This window comes from Perissodus microlepis, chromosome 13, assembly GCF_051167445.1.
Source record: "Perissodus microlepis isolate ML-2025 ecotype Zambia chromosome 13, ASM5116744v1, whole genome shotgun sequence".
Lineage (NCBI taxonomy): Eukaryota > Metazoa > Chordata > Actinopteri > Cichliformes > Cichlidae > Perissodus > Perissodus microlepis.
The window spans coordinates 561,531-581,718 of record NC_140473.1 but is presented as its reverse complement, the minus strand read 5'-3'; the positions used below and the strand labels follow the sequence as shown (position 1 = coordinate 581,718).

The window sequence follows — 20,188 nt, the reverse complement described above, 5'->3', positions numbered from 1 at the left end:
ACACTTCTGCTCACCCGTGATCCAGGACACGTGGGAGGAATAGGTCCTGGACAACCAGTTAGGTGAAACGAAATTGTGGAGGCCAAGAGCATACAGGCCAATCTCAAAGGCACATAGGTGCAGGTTTCTATGTGGACCTTGGTGCCCCCCGCTGGCTGAGGGCTGAGTGAAAATGGAGGTGGAGGAGTTTCCTCCAGCTTTGATCAGCACAGTCTTAGCCAGTTCAAAGTAAAAGTGAGCTGCTGCTTCTGAGGGCTGATTGGGGACATGGGGGGCATGACACTCAGGACGTCGTCCTTTGTACCTAAACAAAGAATTTATGAAAAATTAATTAATATTAATTAAAATATATACACAAACTGTGGATTTCCACTATGTAACCAAAGCTCTTTACTTCTTTAATTTTATTTTGTAGTAGTATTAAATAGTATTAAATCTATAGGGCAGTATGAGTTTTTTGATCCCGTTAGGTCCATCAATGTGTACATTAAACAAATATGTAAGACTGCTTTTTTGCATTTGTGCAATAACACCCAAGAACTAGTTTATCCCTCCCTGAAAAGCTTACAGTTGATCCAAAATTCTGTAGTGAGAGTACTGACAGGGATTAGAAACAGAGAGCATAATTATGGCTCCCTGTTCAATCCAGAATCAAATTTAAAATGCTTCTCCTCGTATACAAGGTCTTGAATAATATGAGACCCATATTATCTTAAAGACCTCATACTATCGCATACCCTCAAAAGAGCGTTTACTTTTTAGATTAGACTTAAAACTTTCCTTTTTGCTAAAGCATATAGTTAGGGCTGGATCAGGTGAGCCTTAGCCTTTTAGTTATGCTGCAATAGGCCTAGGCTGCTGGGGGCTTCCCATGATGCACTGGGCATTTCTTCTGTTTAATCATTAGTTATTATTAATCTCTGACTCTCTTCCACATGTTGTCCAGTCTTCCTCCCCTTACTTCTAACTGGCAGGCAGCTGAACATCCATTTCTCTGTATTATCTGTCTACCTTAGAATATAAAGTGCCTTGAGTCAACTTTTGCTGTGATTTGGCACTATATAAATAAAACTGGATTGAATTTAATAATAATTTGATCCAAAAAATGTCAAATTTGGGTTTCTTGACAGCCACCATAACTCACTAAGACCAGTTCTAATGAGGTTTCAGTGAACAGTACATAGACCAACTGGAGGGCTAAATGCATCCCTCGGGTCTTGTGTCAGGTCCTTTCTGGACCTTTCTTTTTCTTATTTCTTATGGATTATCCTTCTGTAGATATTTTTTAGGCCCACATCTTCTTTTGTGCACCAACTTTCCTCAATTAAAAAAAACACAAACGAACAAACAAAACAAAACAAAAAAAAACACCCCCACTGCCCAGCATGACTACACATGCAGAGTTTTTGCCTGATAGCTTGTTGGGAATCATTTTATTGGTGCTTTTCAGAGATTCAACTAAAGAAATGCAAAGCTTTAGTTATCTTTTGCATACATCTCATATTCAGTATGCACCCAATATAAACATGTGTAAGTTTACCTGCTTGTGTCCGTGCTCTTGGCTCTGGCCCCACCTCCTGCTCTGCGAGAGCCACTGGAGGAGGAGGAGCCTAAAGAATCAGATGATGAACTACTGATGCTGTCACTGTCCTGACCCCGCCCCCAAGATGCTGCTGCCCAGCCGCTCCGCATTGGCCGCCGGCTGAGAGTAGGAGAACTGTCTGAGGTGGTCTCTGGAGCACTGCTATCAATACTCGCCATACCTGTCAAAAAAAAATCAACATCCAGTCCTGTTTGATGTGTATGTAAACACATATGAATACACATATGAATATATACATACATATACATATATACACATATACACATATACATATACATATATGTTAGGGGTGTAACAATACTCGTATCGATATTGAACCGTTCGATACAGTGCTTTCGGTTCGGTACGCATATGTATCGAACAATACAAAATTTTTAATTTATTTATCAACTTTTCTTCTGACGATGCTGTCTGTGTTGAGAGCTCAGTGGATCTGCGTTCGACTACTCCGCCTAGGCTGCACTGTCGAGTGCAGATCCACTGAGCGCAGCGCAAGCTAGCAAGACAGAAGCTAAGCTCGTTGCAACATGGCAACTGCCTCAACGCTACCCAAACCTCCCCCACCCTCATTCAGATCTGACTTTTGGAACTATCTTGGTCTTCATGTGAAGCATGACCCTGATGGTAAGCGTGTCATGGACAAAAGTAAAACAGTGTGTCGGATGTGCCACGCAATGCTCAATTGGTGGGAACTAGTGTGTTAGCGCAGTTTGCTTGTTAACGTGTTGGCCGTCCAGCCCCACGCACGGGGCGATCCGCAGTAACTCGTTAATGGAGATTTGCCGCGTTATGGTGTTAATGTCATTTTAATGAGATTAACGCTGACAGCACTAGTGGGAACACAACGAATATGACTGCACATTTACTCCGACATCATCCTAGTGCAAAGACAAGTGGAAGCAGACAAAAACAACAAGCACGCATGCTACAAACTTTACCCGAGTCATTTAGACAGCCGTTAGCACAGGATTCTCCTTATGGGGACCTGATATGTTTAATATGCTGCTGAGAATATAGCCCAGAAGAAGCGTATAGTATAGCTTTTATTTTGGAAAGAGCCATTTCTCTGTAATAAACTCTCTTTTCCAAAGATGAGGGATTTCTCGATCATCGATTTATTTTTTTAAATTATTTTGTTGTTTCAGCAACATTAAATTTAAAAACTGTACTTTTGAGTTAAAATATATATTTATAATTTTAATAAATGACAAATTAAAAAGGCATGAACATTTTTTTGTATCGAAAAAATATCGAACCGTGACACCAAAGTATCGAACTGAACCGTGAATTTTGTGTATCGTTGCACCCCTAATAAATATAAATATAAATATATATATATATATATATATATATATATATATATATCGATATAAAAAAGTACCACTTGTACATATTAAATAGGCCAATAATCAAAAGTACCCATCTCATAAAGCAACATTTTTTCTGAACAAATGAAAGCAGTATTCGGCGTAAAAAAGTATAGATAATAATAGCAGTCTTAATAATAGTAACACTGTACCAGTGTGTTTTTTCTTCTGCCGTACAGGTGAGCCCCAGCAGCGTTGGCTATATCCACAGCGTGCCCCCAGTGCCAACCGACTGGGCACTGTGGCCTCCTTAAAGGAAGCGATGTCATTCTGCTGGTCACTTGAAGATGAAGGCCCATCTGAAAAAGCGAGGACAGATCATGAGATCTCTTTACACACACATGCACGCGCACACGGCCAGGGAACAGTTGAACATTTTGATGTGGTAGAAGCAGAAAAAGGTTTTTAGCAAGTTTAGGACAGCAAACAGCCACAGATCTCCATTCCCCACCACACACTCTCATTCACTCTGACACATGGTCCTGAGTAACACTCATCCTTCAGGAAACTCAAACCTGACTGTGTCCAACGTCCAAATGCCACTACTGAACTCCACTGAAGTCTTTTGTACTACACTCAAGCCACCTTGTAACTACACAGCCTCATTTTTACTGTGTGCACTTTATTATACAGCGTGCTTTTTATTCATTTTGTTATTTAGATTTCAGTCTTTCTGTTCCGTTATTCATATTTAGACTTTGTTATGTATACCATGGTTTATGTTATTTATATTACTGTTTTGTTATCCATATTTCTTGGGTAGTAGTCGGGTGGAGCACCCACAGATTTGTTGTATATGTACAATGACAAAGGGCTATTCTATTCCATTCTATTCTAAGTTTGCCAAGGACCAAATTATGATGCTAAGATGACTGGGTTAGAACATCTCCAAAACTGCAGCTCTTGTGGGGTGTTCCTGGTCTGCAGTGGTCAGAACCTATCAGAAGTGGTCCAAGGAAGGAACAGTGGTGGACTAGCAACCAGCGACCTAACTGCTGAAAGAGTTTGCTGGTTCTGATAGACAGGTGTCAGAATACACCGTACACAGACAAGTAAGTATGTACTGGTCTGTGGCTATGTGTGTATGTGTGAAATGCACGCAGCACTTGTTTACAGCTTTTATACTTTATTTTTAATATAGTTATAGTGAACATGCGGAAAAACCTAAAACTATACGATAACATTTATTTGAAATATGTTTGAAATTCAGTAATAAAAAGTCCAAGTGGATGTTTGTGCCTGGAGAATGACAAGAACACACAGGTGGAAACCAAGAGACGTGGTAATGGGGTTCTTACCATGCTCCCTGGTCTCAGCGGCACTCTCCCCTGCTGTGTTATTCGGCACTGGGTTCAGATCAGCCTGAGGAGCCACCCCCTCTCCGCCAATTGTCAGAGCAGAGGAAGAGCTTGAGGATGAAGCCACCAAAGTAGATGCTGAGGAAGATGACGTAGCATGTTTGGAGACCACTCCTGTGGCCCCACCCACCCCACTGTGGCTGGAGGATGTATGTTTGGATGGACTACGCTGACTGCCAGCTGCTGGCTTGCTTGAGTAGAAGGAGCTTAGAGTTTGGGGCTTGTGGGTCTGACTCTCTCTGTCCAATAGCTTATCCAATATCTGAGCATGGAGGGTGGACAGGAAAGAGAGAACACATTGACACAGAGAGTAAGAAAACACTTACACTTTGCATACACCCTACAACAGAAATCCACACGAGCAACATGAAATACCAAAGTGTGGAAATCAGAAAAATCTTAGATGGGTGTGTTCAATCAATGTGCTTGGTTAAAGCACATCTTTACATACTTCTATCTAGTTGTGTGAACATATTATCTGGTGATAGTCACAATTTACTCCAAGGAAAAACCTTACCTACCTTATACAAGTAGAACCTTGTAATGGCCTGGACTGATTCTTATTTAGCACTTTTCTACTTTTCCGGAGTACTACAAGCGCTCTATACAACATGCCAGATTCATCCATTCACACAAGCGCTGTCTGCCATTTAAGTGCTACCATTAGCAACTTGGGGTTAATATCTTGCTCCGGATATTTGGCATGCAGACTAAGGGGAGCCAGGGATTGAACCACCACCCTTTAGATCAGTGACCTGGTCTAGCTCCTGAGCCAATGTTATTGTACCCAAAAAAGATGTACATCTAACATTCTTTGTACTAATTAATTGCCTAATATCATTATCAGAGAAAGAAAGAAGAGATGAAAATTCTTTCTCAGGGTATCAGACACCTGAGAATGGAAATATCCTGTTAAACTTGTTAGCAAAGTAATCAAACGTCAGACTCAATGTAAGAACACAACTGTCTGACTGACCATCTATAGCTCTCCTCCATGGGTCAAAGGAGCTTGCAAAGAAAAGCATCTGGACTTCTTTAAGTTGCTTGAAGACGTTTCACTTCTCATCCGAGAAGCTTCTTCAGTTCTAAGGTCAAATGGTGGAGAGTCCCAGATATAAACCTAGTGGGAGTTTCCCCCCACAGAGGGACAAAAGGACCCCCTGATGATCCTCTAATCGCCTGAGACAAGGTGTGAAACTGGGTGTGGGACCCAATCAGCCAGAGTTTCGGGTGTGTTCATTGTGAAACCTGGCCCCACCTTATCATGCGAATTCCTGAGGTCAGAGGGCCCAGGATGTGAGTGGGCGTTAAGGCGTCTGGGGAGGGAACTCAAAACTGGATTATAGATGGCAGAGAGTTGGTGTCGTAAACCCCCGCCTCTGTTCAAAGATGGTCGCTCACAGTGGACATAGATGCTTCTTTCACTCCTCTTTCAAACCATCTGTCCTCTCTGTCCTCGCTGCACTGTACAGCATACAGCACATTGTTAACAATGTGGTGTATGCTGTGCAGTGCAGCGAGGAATGCCCAGACCTCTACATTGGAGAGACCAAACAGCCACTTCACAAGCGCATGGCACAACACAGAAGAGCCACCTCCACGAGACAAGACTCAGCAGTCCATCTGCATCTTAAGGATAAAGGACACTCTTTCGAGGATGCCAATGTTCACATTTTGGACAGAGAGGACAGATGTTAACCAACCAGATGCATGTTAACCTGTGTCAGTGTTTACCGGACTCAGATAAGCAAAGTGAAGCTTTCCTTCACTGTGCAAGAAATAGACATGAATGTGTTTCAGAGAGCAGCTCCTGTGTGAAAGGCCTGTATTACGTGCTTAAAAACACTCACTCACTTTTTTACACAATTTGAGCAATTAGTATTTTGCCCAAGGAAACTTGGACGTTCAGACAGAAGGAGCTGGGGATCGAATCACTCACCTTTTAATTAGTATAGTCTTTTCCAGTTACATCCAGTTTCTGGTCAATGAATTACTTTGCACTATTTTCTTTCTTTGTTTAAAAAAAAAGTATTAAATGAATAAACTGGCCTGTTACAGTCAAATTCTGTGACTGTAACAGGTGTAGAATTGATATGCGGTTGGACGGGACATCTTCTGTACATGTTCTGAAATGCTATAATGTAGCTGTTACCTTCTTGAGCTTGCTCTGGTCGTCCTTATAGGTGATCATGAGAGCCAGGGCCAGGTCACCCTTCACTCGTCTAGTTCCTTCACATAGCAGAGGATGCTCTGCCTCGCTGACTGTGGTTTTCATACCTGCAGTCACAGAGGGTGGACACAAAACAAAGGTTACAATTGAACATTTGTGAGAAACAGTGAGTAGGAAAACAAGTAGTGAGGATGGAGAAGAAGATACTGATGAACACTGAGAGGAACGAAACCAATCAATTGGTGAATAAATTTACCAAGTGCAGCAACAGCAGCCTCAAAACCCAGCTCCTCATCTCCAGGCATCTCATTGTTGCGGTTGCGGCTTGGTGGACGGGAACCCGTTGGAGACACAACTGCACAAAACAGTATGGAGAAAAGTGAAAGGGACATAAATTCAGTCAATCTCCCTTAAAATTCCTCAGTCTGTTCCTAAAAAGACAATATGAGCTTCTTCATTCATTCAACACAAAGCTTCAACGTTCAGTACACTACAAATAAAGCTGGTGGCCAAGAGATGTTCACTTTCATATTACATCGAAAAAGGCAATTTAACAGAATACTTAGAATTCTTTAGTCTTGTATTATTTATTTTTATTTTATTGTATTTGAATCAAGCTAAAAATCCTGTTTAAGCGATTAACAATTTCCCATCATTTCTGTGTCCATCGCAACTGTTAAATAAAGGCAAAAAAAGCTGAATACATATAATAAAACTAAAACCTTAGTATAAGGATTTGATTTAGACTTTTAAGAAAATATCTGATCTTCTTTGGGCAAGCAGCCATGAGACAATGGCCTGGTTGTGTTTACATCCTAAACATATATGACAAGAAAACTAGAATTGCTTTGACTATTTCAAGTGAAACACATGAAAACCACCATTAAAATTAAGATTACCGGTGCATACCTGGGGTACACAGTACATCGAAGATGAAGCTGGCCAACATGAGAGGTAGCACAGGTCTGTAATCACAAAAGTTTCCATCCCGGAGCTGCTCTGCTCGCTCTCTGATGGCGGACATCTCTATCAGACCCAGAGGGATCTTCTTCAACAGAGCAACCACCTCTGACTCCTGGTAGGCCAGCTTCACCTGATTAGTCCAGACACATGCAATCAGTGCATATGATACATTTACATAAATATATATCCCTTTTGTTTTAAAAGCTAAACTTTGTAAGTTAATTTGGTCCCAATGTTGATGAGAATTTTTCCCCAAAACAAGCTCTGAGTACAACATCCATTGAGGCTGGGGTCTATCACACCAGGGAAGACCCCAGGTGCAGGCTGTGTAAAGGTGCCCCTGAGACAACCCAGCACATAACTGCAGGGTGCAAGATGCTAGCAGGCAGGGCATACATGGAACACCATAACCAAGTGGCCGGCATAGTGTACAGGAACATCTGTGCCGAATATGGCCTGGAAGTCCCAAGGTCAAAATGGGAGATGCCCCCAAGGGTGGTGGAGAATGACCGAGCTAAGATCCTGTGGGACTTCCAGATACAGACGGACAAAATGGTGGTGGCTAACCAACCGGACATAGTGGTGGAGGACAAACAGAAGAAGACAGCCGCAGTGATCGATGTAGCGGTTCCGAATGACAGCAATATCAGGAAGAAGGAACACGAGAAGCTGGAGAAATACCAAGGGCTCAGAGAAGAGCTCGAGAGGATGTGGAGGGTGAAGGTGACGGTGGTCCCCGTGGTAATCGGAGCACTAGGTGCGGTGACTCCCAAGCTAGGCGAGTGGCTCCAGCAGATCCCGGGAACAACGTCGGAGATCTCTGTCCAGAAGAGCGCAGTCCTAGGAACAGCTAAGATACTGCGCAGGACCCTCAAGCTCCCAGGCCTCTGGTAGAGGACCCGAGCTTGAAGGATTAACCGCCCACAGGGGCGAGTGGGGAATTCTAGTGGTGCTAGTTTCAATCATTGTGCAAATGTACTGTTTATAAGGTTGGAAACCTGCAATCAGCTGAGACTGAAGAAGTCACTTGGATGAGTGACGAAACGTTTCTCCCACTGAAAAGCTACGTGCAGATGAACACAATCAACTTTTGGGCACTTTGATTCAGTATTTTACATAACCATGATTTCTCTCTCTTTACCCACAGTTAAGCATACTGTATATGACTAAAATCACATTAACAGTACAATGTCTTATATTATAATTATTGACAAATAAAATAATATTTTCAAAGTTGTGGCGAGCGCAGTACATTTTGCTGTGGTCTGCTGGAGGCGTGGCACTGGAGCTGGTGACACCAACTGACTGAATAATGTCAAGAAGGTTGGCAATGTCAAGTAGCTGCAGACTGCACGTTTGAAGCTGTGGTAGAAAGGATGTCACTGAACACTGTCATTTGCCACCTATAATCCTGACTACCCTCTGCTGCCAGAGGAGCACCCTCTCTAACAGACTGATTCAACTCCACGAACAAGGTGGCCAGACAGAGGAGGTCTGTCAGACCATATATCACCCTATATATTACAATCTCTGGCAGTTATCAACCAGATATCATTTTATTATGACTATGAGTATTATTGCATCCTGATGTAAAAAAAAAATCCCAAATTTGGGAAAAATGCAATATTTTGCATTGAACACTTGTAAACCAAATTCTACAACCTGCCAATTCATTCAACTTTTAAGATGTTTTGTAGGTTAAGTGCACGATAAATAAAAGAATAAGGCTAAGGTAAATGAACTGCTGCATATAGGACTGTTGTACTCTACTGGAGCACTTTCATTAAGTTTTAAGTTTAAATTTTTGTTCGACGAAAATGTGCTTTCCATCCAACACTGACACATATTCACACTTTGATGAACACATTGGGAGCAACTTGTGTGTGTTGTGAGTAAGTAAGAGTGAGCGAGAGAGAGAGAAGAGAGAGAGAATAACACCTCTAGAGCTTTGGTAGATGCTGGTGGTCTCTGGAGTTCCAGTGAGAACATGCCAGTGTTGAAGGCCAGATTATGGAGTTCCAGTCGCTCACTGAGAACTGTCAGGAGGAAGGCAGCTTTTGACAGTGTCTTAGTGGCTACCTGTGTCTGGCGGGTGGTTGACACCTTGCTCTTCTTTCCCTAAATCCAACAAACAGGTAATGACAGTGATTTTAGGATGATGATTGATGAGATTGGAAGGCAGACAGTGTATCAGAGGATCAGATGAGCTATCTAACATAGGAGAATGTGTTTCAGGGTAATGGGCACTGGGACTGTGTCTACCTTAGTCTGTGGCTGCTCCACTTTCAAATCTGGAGGGTTGGCCAAAAGGTCTTTAGCCAGCTCCACAGCCAGCCTGCATGCCTCGTTACTGTACCCATGTGCATGGAGGGCTTCAGCACATGCAAACAGCACCTGTACAGAAGAGTAGATTGATGACCTTTAGAGGAGCTTACACTGAAATCCTGGAGAATATATTAACCGTAACCATAGCTACTACCAGCTGCTTTTAGTGTATGTTAAGGAAGCTCACAGTAATGAAGAAGCACCCACATAATTTCCACTATGAACAATTCCAGTTATTTGGAAATTTCAAACACATATTTTATTCACAAAAGATCATGTTTAACATGAGACATTTTACCATTTAATGAAAAATAGCAGTTAATTTTTATGATGATGAGATAGCCTTTATTTGTCAGTTGCAGGTCTTTTGCCCACAACCGAGATGACAGACCTTGCCGACCGTACATACAATACACAAACATCACACTGGGGAGACAGGTCAGGCTAGGTAGCGAGGAAAACAACATCGAAATGTGTAACACAGAAGGATAATACAGGAATGCACAGATATCAACACACCATAGCACAATAAACACAGACAGCAACATGGGAAAGAGTTCCAGTGTGGACATCTGATCTGGGACCGCTGCAATCTTTGACTGCGCCTCCAACTGACCCGATGTCCACATCAGAGGGGAGGTAAGCGTTGGAGGTGGCGTTGGATCCGGGGTAGGGAGGGTGATGCGTCGGTGAGTGCTTATCAGTATCAGTATATCTATGTGTGTGCGTGTCCAGAGTTCAGCTGAGACAGTGTCCTTCGCCCTGCCAGGCTAAGTAAACAGTCTTCCAGCCAACCCAGGTGGCCTTGCATGGAACGGGAAGGAACAGACTCAACACAGTCGTTATCAGGGTGTTTTGTTCAGCTCCGGCCTTGCAGCTGGCGCCGAGAGGGTCTCCGCATGAAGTGATGGTATTTTTTACTTTAGTGCAAACAGCTCATATGAATTTCAAAGCAGTTCTACAGTCCAACACTGGTCCCTCAATCTCCCGTTGGAGAGCCGCGAGCTTCGCCATACTTGCATTCTGTGATGTTGTCATTTCTTGTGCTCAAGGAGCTAATTTCTGATTTTTCCCCCCCGAGATGTCATCCAATTTTGCGCCCAGAGATGTTATTCCGAGCGAGCCCTTCCGAGATGTATCCAGTCTGCAGTCAGAGGTCTTATTCTGAGTATTCACAGCAGCCGTAGCCTCTCCAAGATCTTATCTGTGCTGCACTCAATGAGCCCATTTTGAGAAACTCACGCCTCGTCCCATCGTTCCAATCCCAGCGGGCAGCCTTGTGGGGGTTTGAACAGCCGGTTCCGCTTTCTTAATTCTTCGATAAGTCAGGGCCAAGCCAGCTCCGATCAGCCAGAACCCTGTTACCATGGTTCCGAATAGGTAGATACCTTCAGCACTCAGGCTCACCCGAGCCCAAAGTTCTCGTTGAGAAAGGGGTGTCAGTTGCATTTAGGGACCAGTTGATCCAATCCATAATTCTTCATTTAGGTTTTAGAGAACAGACTGTGAGAGAGTGTTCCAGGGAAAATACAAAAAAACCACGAGACTAGACAAGGACATAAGCAGGGAAGATAAGGGAGAGGAGAAAAAGTGCGTCCGCCTCCTCCGAGAGCCAAAGAAGTTATGTATTTATGTTTAAATTTTTTTGACGGCAACAACACATCACAAAAACTTGGGGCAGCCAACATGGCTAGAAGGCTAGAGGAACATTTTGCAACTAACTAGGTTAACTGGCAACGAGAGGATAACATGATCAGATATAAGAAAAAGCATCTTAGAGAACCAGATCGTGGGGCGATCGTGGCTCAAGAGTTGGCAGTTCGTCTTGTAATCGGAAGGTTGCTGGTTCGAGCCCCGGCTCGGACAGTCTCGGTCGTTGTGTCCTTGGGCAATCCATTAGTATTATTATTATTAGTAGAATGTCTCCAAAGCAAAGACAGGCAGAGGGTCACTAATCTGCAAAGATACTGGTGCATCCAGTGGTAACCCTCAGCCTCCTAGCAGACATACCTATGGTATCAATTTCAAAATCCTAGATAACGCCCTAAGTTATTGCATTCACAAGATTTTCAGGAAACATGACCTTTGACATCAATGAGATTCAATTGCATGCTAGATTTTTAGTAGATACACCTATGATATCAACATAAAATTCTTACTTGATATTATGATATCAATGTTGCCTGATGTACTATTACCTCAGCATCCACAATATATAATATCATCAAAAGACTTGATCAATCTAGCAAAATCATGGTGTAAGGGACAAGGGTGATTTGAAAAATTGTTTTAAATTCATTCTGGAAAACATGGATGTTCCAGGCTTAAAAGGAGGGCGAGCACCCATCTTGTTATTAGTGGTCGCTTCAGTTCAGCTAGAACTCTGATGGTATGGGGGTGCATAAGTGCCTAATGTCTAACAAAGGCGTGAAAAGTACAACTGTTTTTGTGTTAGTTAAGTGGTGTATGTTTATCTTGGTAACTTTGGGGGATACACAAACTTTTTTACAACTGTTTGCGTATGCCAATATACATAATATCTTAGCAGACATTATCAATTTCTTCCAAATGCAAACTTATCGATGAAGTCCAAGTGTTTAATCTTTAAATCCTTTGTGACTGAACAATGTAACCACAACACACTGGGCCCTACTTTTTAAAATGGCAAAGGATCAGCAGATGAAACGTTTATTAACCTCTGATGTTCAACAAACCTACATGAGTGCGGAAAAAAAATCATATTCTTTTCTCTAATTGTAAGATGCTTTCATTAAAAAAGCTAACTTTTTACAGTATGTCAGTTTATCTTAAAAACTATTTTTGACTTTATTGGACAGTGTTTGGACAGGCTAGCTTACTTATAGTCATGAATTTCTAACCTCTGAAGTTTAGATATTTTGTTAATTTAAGAAAGTCTACAAAGTGTAACTTTTACTGTATGGGTAGACAATGATGTAATTTTGCGCATCCTTGTATCTAATGTTTATTTCATGCTCTTACTTTCCAAGTGAACTGCTTTTCTTTTGTTGTTGGGTTTCTATGGTTAAAACTGGGTCTTTGCACTTACCTCCATGCGTCCCTCCTGCTCCAGTGGTTTGATCCCTGCAAAGATGTCTGGCTCCTCCTCCTGATGGTTGTCAGCTAGCTGTCTGTCTACACCCTCTTCTGAAGCAGCACTCAGATAGTATGCCTGGTAGTCATCTTCACCCACAGCTTCTCCTTCAGCAGCTGCACGTACAGCTTCAGCTCCTTCAGGAGCTGCTCCACCTACCACTACTGCTCCACTTCCTGCTACTGCTGCAGCAGACACCAACTCTTTGCAGCCTAGCACTGGCTTAGCAGATGTTTGAGGGGTGCCTGATCTCACTGTAACTGCTGAAATTAAAGGCTGGTTACTACCAGCTGAATCTACATCTTCATCTCTGTTAAGTGCTGGCTCCACCTCGGCTTCCTTTTCTGCTGTGCTGGGCATGCCCACAACTATCACTCCATTCTCTTTCAAAGGGAAACAAGGTGGAGCAGGCTCTGCAGCAGCAATTGCTGCAGAGTCACGGCTGCTATGCTTGGTTTCAAAAATCTTGCTCCCTCCACTGTTGCACTTCCGTGAATCTCGGAGCAGTGGACTTGGAGAGGGCAACATCTCTGGTGGTGGTGGGAGAAACTCGAAAGTGTTACTAGCCTCAGCCCCCAAAGCCAGATTGCAGCCGTCATCCAGACTGAGCTCAGCCAAGTCTGGCTCCAAGGAGCTATCTTCACTACTAGTTCTGCGTTTGGCACTTGTATGCTTACTACTTCCTAATCCTCCACCACCGCCAGGTCCTCCTCCAGTTGCCCCCTTCCCACCTCCCTGAGTCAGTTTCAACTTTCCTCCAGAGGAGGAACCCGGGCCTTTGTACATGCACTTTCCTCCTCCATCTTCCAGGGATAGTGAGACACTCCCTCCCAGTCGAACAAGCATCCCTCCACCTCCACTCACTGACAGTCCCTTCCTCTTGGTCAGAATGGTCTCCTTAGGTCGCACTGCTACCTCCTGTTGTGTGGAGTTACTACTTGCCCTGCCTTTATACTCTCCTGCCGGTCCGCCTTCAGCTCTGGCCCCTGATTCAGAAGAGTCAACACCACCTCCTGCAGGCGACTTGATTCCTCTCTGGTGCAGCATTGCCCTGGACCAGCAGAACGTGGCACTCTTCTTATCTGCACTGCAGTAGGTAATGCCATCCAATGGGTAGGCCACCTCCCAGTTGAAATAGCAGGACTCCACAGCAGGTTTAAAGCCTTGAAACAGTTTATCCAGGGACTTGCGATGCTGTCCCCGCTTCACTATCTCTATAACTTTCAGGTGCCACTGCCTCAGCTGACCGGCCAGTTCCAAACGCCTAGAAGAGAATGTCCATAGTCTTTATATTTAACATGAATTGCTACTGGCACCCTAAATATGTAGTTTCACACAATTAGTGATAAATGTGCTAGCAGAGGCTATTTTTTATAATAGAATTTATACTTCATGACAAAAATTCTGTGACAGTTGAACCAATCCATGACCAGTATGTAGCACGGTGTCTGTGGTCTGACCTGCAGGGGCTCATAGTGGGGTCGAGCACTGCCAACCTCCAAAGAACCACCATCTCATCACACATGCTTGCACAGGCATGAGCGGCTACTTCGGACTGTCCGTTGCTCCGGCCAGTATGACCACTAGCACTGCTGTGTGACGCTGATGTGCGAACGCTATACCACCAGCTGATGATCTGAATAGACACAGACAAGTGTGTGTGTGAGAATCAGTGTAATATGTACATAATGATTTCATACCAAATGTATGAAATATACATCCCTGTTTCCAAAGAATGTTGGGTGCTGTGAAAATTCATATCCTGTCCTTTATGCATAGGATATACGCAGCATATCAGATGATGAACTCTGGAACAGCACCTTTTTTTTTAAAGTGCCAATTATGAATTTAAGTCATATGCATTTTAGATAAACCAGGATACAGGCTACCCATGCTGCATCAGCTCCTCCTTTAACAACCCCGTGTACGCATTTAGGCACAGAGGAGATCAGCTGCTATGGTTTTGAGTGATTTTTTCCATCATTGCCAAATACAGATTTTAGAGGCATTGGGCCTCTTTTGTGTTATTTTTTGTTTCATAATGTGCCAAATGTTTGGCTGGACACAGGACAGCCTAGTGCTCCAACTCTTACTACAGAGTCATACTGTTATACATGAAGAGAATGTGGTTTTTCCTAATTTCTAAAGCAAGGAAAGGCATCTTTGAACTGCCTTCTCTGGAGCAGTATGTTGCCATCAAGCTATAACCTAATGAAAACATGATATTTACAATTCAGTTGGGTTTTTTGTAGTCTTGTCCTACTTTGAGGGCTTTTTTTTAAAATAGGAAAACTGCAAAGGCTTCACAGACATTTCTTTCCCCTTTAACAGTACATTAAAAGTAAGGGTCCCATGTCTAAATCTTTTCTTCTTTCTACTGGGTTACTCTCATCTTTTGGAAGTCATCTCAGAGTAATGACCAACATACCTGTTCGTAGGTGAGGCACTGTTCAGTTAGAATCTCCAGCAGCGGGGCAGCATTGCTGTCTCGCCTCTTAAACATCTCCCTGACAATGGACAGAAGGTTCCAGATGCCTTCTGGCTCTCTAGCCCTCAGAGGTCGCAACAGACATGCCCATTCAGCAGCTGCTGGTGGCTCGGTGGATGACAGGTACATGGAGTTTACATCACTGAGGATAACACAAATAGTACTGGTTTAGGCAAAGTAACGCTGAGGTACATTTACTAAAAAACAAACTATATCCAGTAAAAGATTTACTGTAGCACTTTCTCGTCAACACTACGTCATATGCATAAGATGAAGGGTAATCATGTGTGACAAGTCACGCCTACCTGAAAACAACAGGTGAAGGCCCACAGAACTTGTGTAGAGTCTTTTTGATGTTGTCACTGAGGGTTGACTCATCCAAATACCAGGTGCTCTGGTCCGATGCTGAAGGGCCTGCTGTTGGATCTACAAAAATAAATTGTGCAGAAATAATTTAACCTTAAGAAAAAACATCTACTGTACACAATAAACTACAGAAGGCTTTGCTTTTCCATTAACAATTAAAAGGCATCAGAGTCCCCCATGAAAAGAAAATGTGGAACAGTAGTGATTTTATAGAAATGCTTTCATTTCTCCAAGAATAGTCTAAGGAGCTTGGAAAAAAAAGCGTCTGGACTTCTTTAAGTTTCTTGAAAATGTTTCACCTCTCATCTGAGAAGCTTTTTTCACTTCTAAGACCAATTGGTGGAGAGTCACAGATTTTTAAACCGTATTGGGAGTGTCCCTAAGAATGTTGTGGACCCCCTATTTTTCCTCTGCCTAATCACATGAGCCAAGGTATGAAAACAGGTGTGGTTCACAATCAGCCAAGGTTTTGGGTGTGAGACCTTGTCCTACCCTATCCTGTGACTTACTGAGACCAAATGACCCGAGATGTGATGGCTACTCTTTCAAACCATCTGTCTTCTCTGTCCAGTTGACATTAGCATCTTCTAAAGAGCGATCTTTGTCCTTTAGATGCAGATGGACAGCCGAGTCTTGTCCTGTAAAGGTGGCTCCTGTGTGGCTGGGTCTGAAGTATTTTGGGATGTCGTGTTTGGAAAAGTCTTTTCTGAGTTTCTCTGATAAACCTGCTCCATAAGGGATGACAATGTTGTTCCGTTTGTCCTTCTGATCTTCTTTTCTGTGCATCTTTACTGATTTGATGAAAGCTCAATTAGGATAACCCCAGAGCTTTCTAAGACAGCTTTTTAAGAGCTTTCTTTACATGTGTATGTTCCTTCTTTTTCCCTTCTGGCTTCTCCCAACCAATTGCTCTTAGAACTGAAGAAGCTTCTCGGATGAGAGGCGAAATGTCTTCAAGAAACTTAAAGACATCACAAAGTTTATGTGATGCAGCCTCAGATTTTTCAAATGCTGTTTGTTTAGCAATCTGATACTGAACCTGGAGCTCCACACACAGTGTTGATGGCAGTGGACTGTGAGGATAGCAACTCATCCAGGAGTCGCTGGGCTGTAGGCAGGATCTGGAGAGAAATAACTGAATGAATGCATTTTCTTTAATCATTTGGTTTATAGAGGTCACAAATAGCTTAAGATACCTGCTGAGGCAGCTCACTGATGAGGTACTGGGCAAACTTTTGAAGCTGGTCTCTCTGCAGTCTGGACAAAGACTCAGAAACTGGAGCCCTAAGACACACTGCTGATGCCTACGCACACACAGACACACACACACCATATTTATTTAGGTATTTTTAATGGGGATTGTAAACAGAAAGAAGTAAACAGATCAAATGTAGGAAAATACAGAGTAATGGCATTGCATTAATAGGTCCTTTAGTCAGTAGCCGTCCCAAGAAGCTAAATGCTGGTGTATTTGCATCCTTCCTGAAGGAGAATATTCAGCCATCAGGTCACGCCCTGAAATTCAAACTCATTTGGTTTACACAGTACGATGAAAATCTTCCATTGCGGCTGAATTAAAACAACTGCAAAGAAAAGTGGACAAATTCTTTCAAGTCAGTAATGTGAAAGACTAATGGTCCGTTATCACAAACACTTATATATTTCCATCAGAAGTTCCTGGGCAGGTAAAATGACAATTAGAAACACAAACCCACAAAAAATGATCATAATCAAAAAACAACAAATTCCCTGGAACGGCAGAATGGATCACTGTTTTCAAGTAAACAGATGACATGCGGAGGAATATTTTTTAAGACGACTGGTCTTTTAAGACGAGAGGTTTTCCAGGATATCTCCATCAGCAAAAAGCTAAGTGTATTCATCTTGTTTAATTTTTTCCTACCATCATTTCACAAGAATTCCTTTATATTTTCTTCTTTTTTTTAAGGAAAAACAAAGAGAAAGACAGGAAATACAGAGAGGCAGAGACAGTGTAGTGTCAGGATTCAAACTACAGATCTGCTGCTTTACGCATGCACATGAATTCGGTATGTGTTCCAACCACAAAGTTATTGGTTTACCCCTTAAATACCTGAATATTAACAAAAACTTACATTGTGGATCCTGAAGAGACAGAGTGCCACCACATGGGCACACCACTTGGCTCCTGCACCACAGGTACAGCTGCAGGAGGTGATGCGACAGCGATCAAACATGACCGCCACGTTGTAGGCTCCTTTAGACTGACTGGACTGAGTGGAGACTACTGTAGCACTGAGATGAAAGCCTTGTAAACGAAAACAGAAAAAAACAAAATCAGCAAAGACAACAATGAGTTGGAAATGGAAGCAAGTGCATTTCTTTGATTGGAAATTATATTTTAGTGTCCGACAGAATGGTTTTGATATTGCTTAGTCTTTTATTTAATATAGCTCTTTTGTGCAAAAGGTTTGCAATCTTACAATGATTAAATTCCAGACCAAAATATTCTCTCCCACAAAAAAACAAAACAAAACGCAGGCATTGTTTGAAGTTTTTCCATTTTCCAATCCATGTCATCACACAACACATTTGTACAAAGTCCTACTAGTAATAAAGGAGAAGGTGCCTCAAACAAATTCAGACCAAGTCATATAGCATTCACACCTATGGGCAATTTAGTGTTTCCAATTAACGTATCCCCACTAACTGCATGTCTTTGGACTGTGGGAGAAAGCCGGAGTACCCAGAGAGAACCCACGCAAACATGGGAGAGCATGCAAACTCCACACAGAAAGACCCCGGCCTGATGCTGGAATTGAACTCAGGACCTTCTTGTTTTGAGGCAACAGTGCTAACCACCGTTAGCCGACCAGCACCTTAACCCACTCTGCATAATACATATCAAAAGTATTTGTCATTAAAAGTTGGATGCGTGTGCACAGCAAATGGCTTTGTAGAGAAACAACTTAAAAGGCCCTATATAGGTGAAAAACAACAAAACAAACAAACCAAAATGTCACCATTTAATGCGGTATTTGGAAGATTTGCAGTTAAAAGTTGGAAATTGGGTTTAGATATTACACATACCCAGCGTTCTGAAAACAGGATTATACTAATAGCAGACTTGTAGAAATAATGGAGGTAAATGAAGTACCTTTGAATCACATGATTTACTGTAACCTGCACATGGTGTTATTCTAAGCTTGGTGATTGTAGAAGAATATAGTGTGATATACCAAAGTTAGAACACCAGAGAAATGTTTTCCATAAGAGTACTCATTCTTATGTAAAGGATTACTCTACTTACCAATTTGCAAAGGGTCTTTGACAGCTCTGATCCTATAGAGTTGTTCTCCACGCTGGAATTCATCTGGACTCCCATTAGCAAGGCAGGAATATAATCTGCAGCAGTATGAAACCAAAGTCAAAGAGTCAAAGCAGAGTCAAAGTCAGCATAGCCTAGATAGTTAAAAAAAAATCATCCTGTTACTTTTATTAGCAGTCACATCGCCAATAAACATCAGTCAACCAGACAGCCATGGACGCCTTTCCTTTCATCCAGTCTCGATTTTGTTTATTTCAATACATTTTTCTGTGCAAAAATAGTTTTGTTTCCTGTTCGGAAACAAACAGGAAACAAAAAACAGGAGATTGAATTTTCCGGATTAATTTTGCAATTATCTATTTTACTTTACCTAAATGTTAAATTTAATATTTTTAAACCCAAGGTTGACCACTTTTTGGATTTCAAATCCGTTGTAGTGGTGGGCACACTAAGAAAATTTGTTACTGTCCACCAGCAACCAACAACCAGTAATGGAGAGAGAGAGAAGGCTGAATATATCTACACTTATGTGCAAAGGTTTGGGCACGTTGCATCTTTTTTTTTATATTTCATGTTTGTGTTTTTATGAATAAACAAACAGAAACCCCAACTGTTACATGTGACACAATCTTTGATTTCATCTGGGTTTAGCAGAATATACTGCTAACTTAATGGTTAGCGATACAATATATAAATAGAAACTATTACTATACTATATTACATGTAAATACATTGATGAATGTTCATTTCTCATGTCATTTCTTCTCTTTTCGATGCAGCATGCTTTTTCCCCACAGCCTTGGTCCAACAGTCTCCGTAACAAAGTAATATTTGAAATTTCCCAGTTAAGAGGAATTAATGCATTTATGGTTTTTAGCTAAGGCGAATAAAGGGTTTAAAAAACAAATCCTCACCTGATGTCCTCTTCATTCTCAGGGAAGCTCCAGTAGGCAATGCGAAGCTGGAGCTGTTCTGGGACAGGAGGATAGACCTTCTCTACCACTTCAAATGGGATGTGAAAGGCGACCTGTTTTGCTGACAACTCCACCAGTGGAATCACCTGACCATCTGAGGAAAACCATCAAAGAGAAGATGATCAGCACAGTCAGGTGACAAAACAATCTTTAAT

At 42.2% G+C, this 20,188-nt stretch overlaps 1 protein-coding gene across 1 annotated transcript in view; it reads right to left on the bottom strand.

Moving 5' to 3' along the window:
- zswim8 (zinc finger, SWIM-type containing 8) overlaps window positions 1-20,188 on the bottom strand; it is a 43,203-nt gene that overhangs the window by 11,590 nt on the left and 11,425 nt on the right. Inside the window, exons 2-19 of the mRNA XM_084948000.1 lie at window positions 19,974-20,127; window positions 19,042-19,136; window positions 17,867-18,039; window positions 16,949-17,056; window positions 16,792-16,873; window positions 15,692-15,812; window positions 15,327-15,528; window positions 14,359-14,534; window positions 12,854-14,162; window positions 9,724-9,855; window positions 9,400-9,579; window positions 7,408-7,591; window positions 6,755-6,853; window positions 6,481-6,605; window positions 4,269-4,590; window positions 3,123-3,269; window positions 1,541-1,763; window positions 15-304 (exon numbers count right to left, since the gene is read on the bottom strand). Coding sequence (XP_084804126.1) covers window positions 15-304; window positions 1,541-1,763; window positions 3,123-3,269; window positions 4,269-4,590; window positions 6,481-6,605; window positions 6,755-6,853; window positions 7,408-7,591; window positions 9,400-9,579; window positions 9,724-9,855; window positions 12,854-14,162; window positions 14,359-14,534; window positions 15,327-15,528; window positions 15,692-15,812; window positions 16,792-16,873; window positions 16,949-17,056; window positions 17,867-18,039; window positions 19,042-19,136; window positions 19,974-20,127 — 4,122 coding nt within the window. The remainder of the gene's footprint in view (window positions 1-14; window positions 305-1,540; window positions 1,764-3,122; window positions 3,270-4,268; window positions 4,591-6,480; window positions 6,606-6,754; window positions 6,854-7,407; window positions 7,592-9,399; window positions 9,580-9,723; window positions 9,856-12,853; window positions 14,163-14,358; window positions 14,535-15,326; window positions 15,529-15,691; window positions 15,813-16,791; window positions 16,874-16,948; window positions 17,057-17,866; window positions 18,040-19,041; window positions 19,137-19,973; window positions 20,128-20,188) is intronic.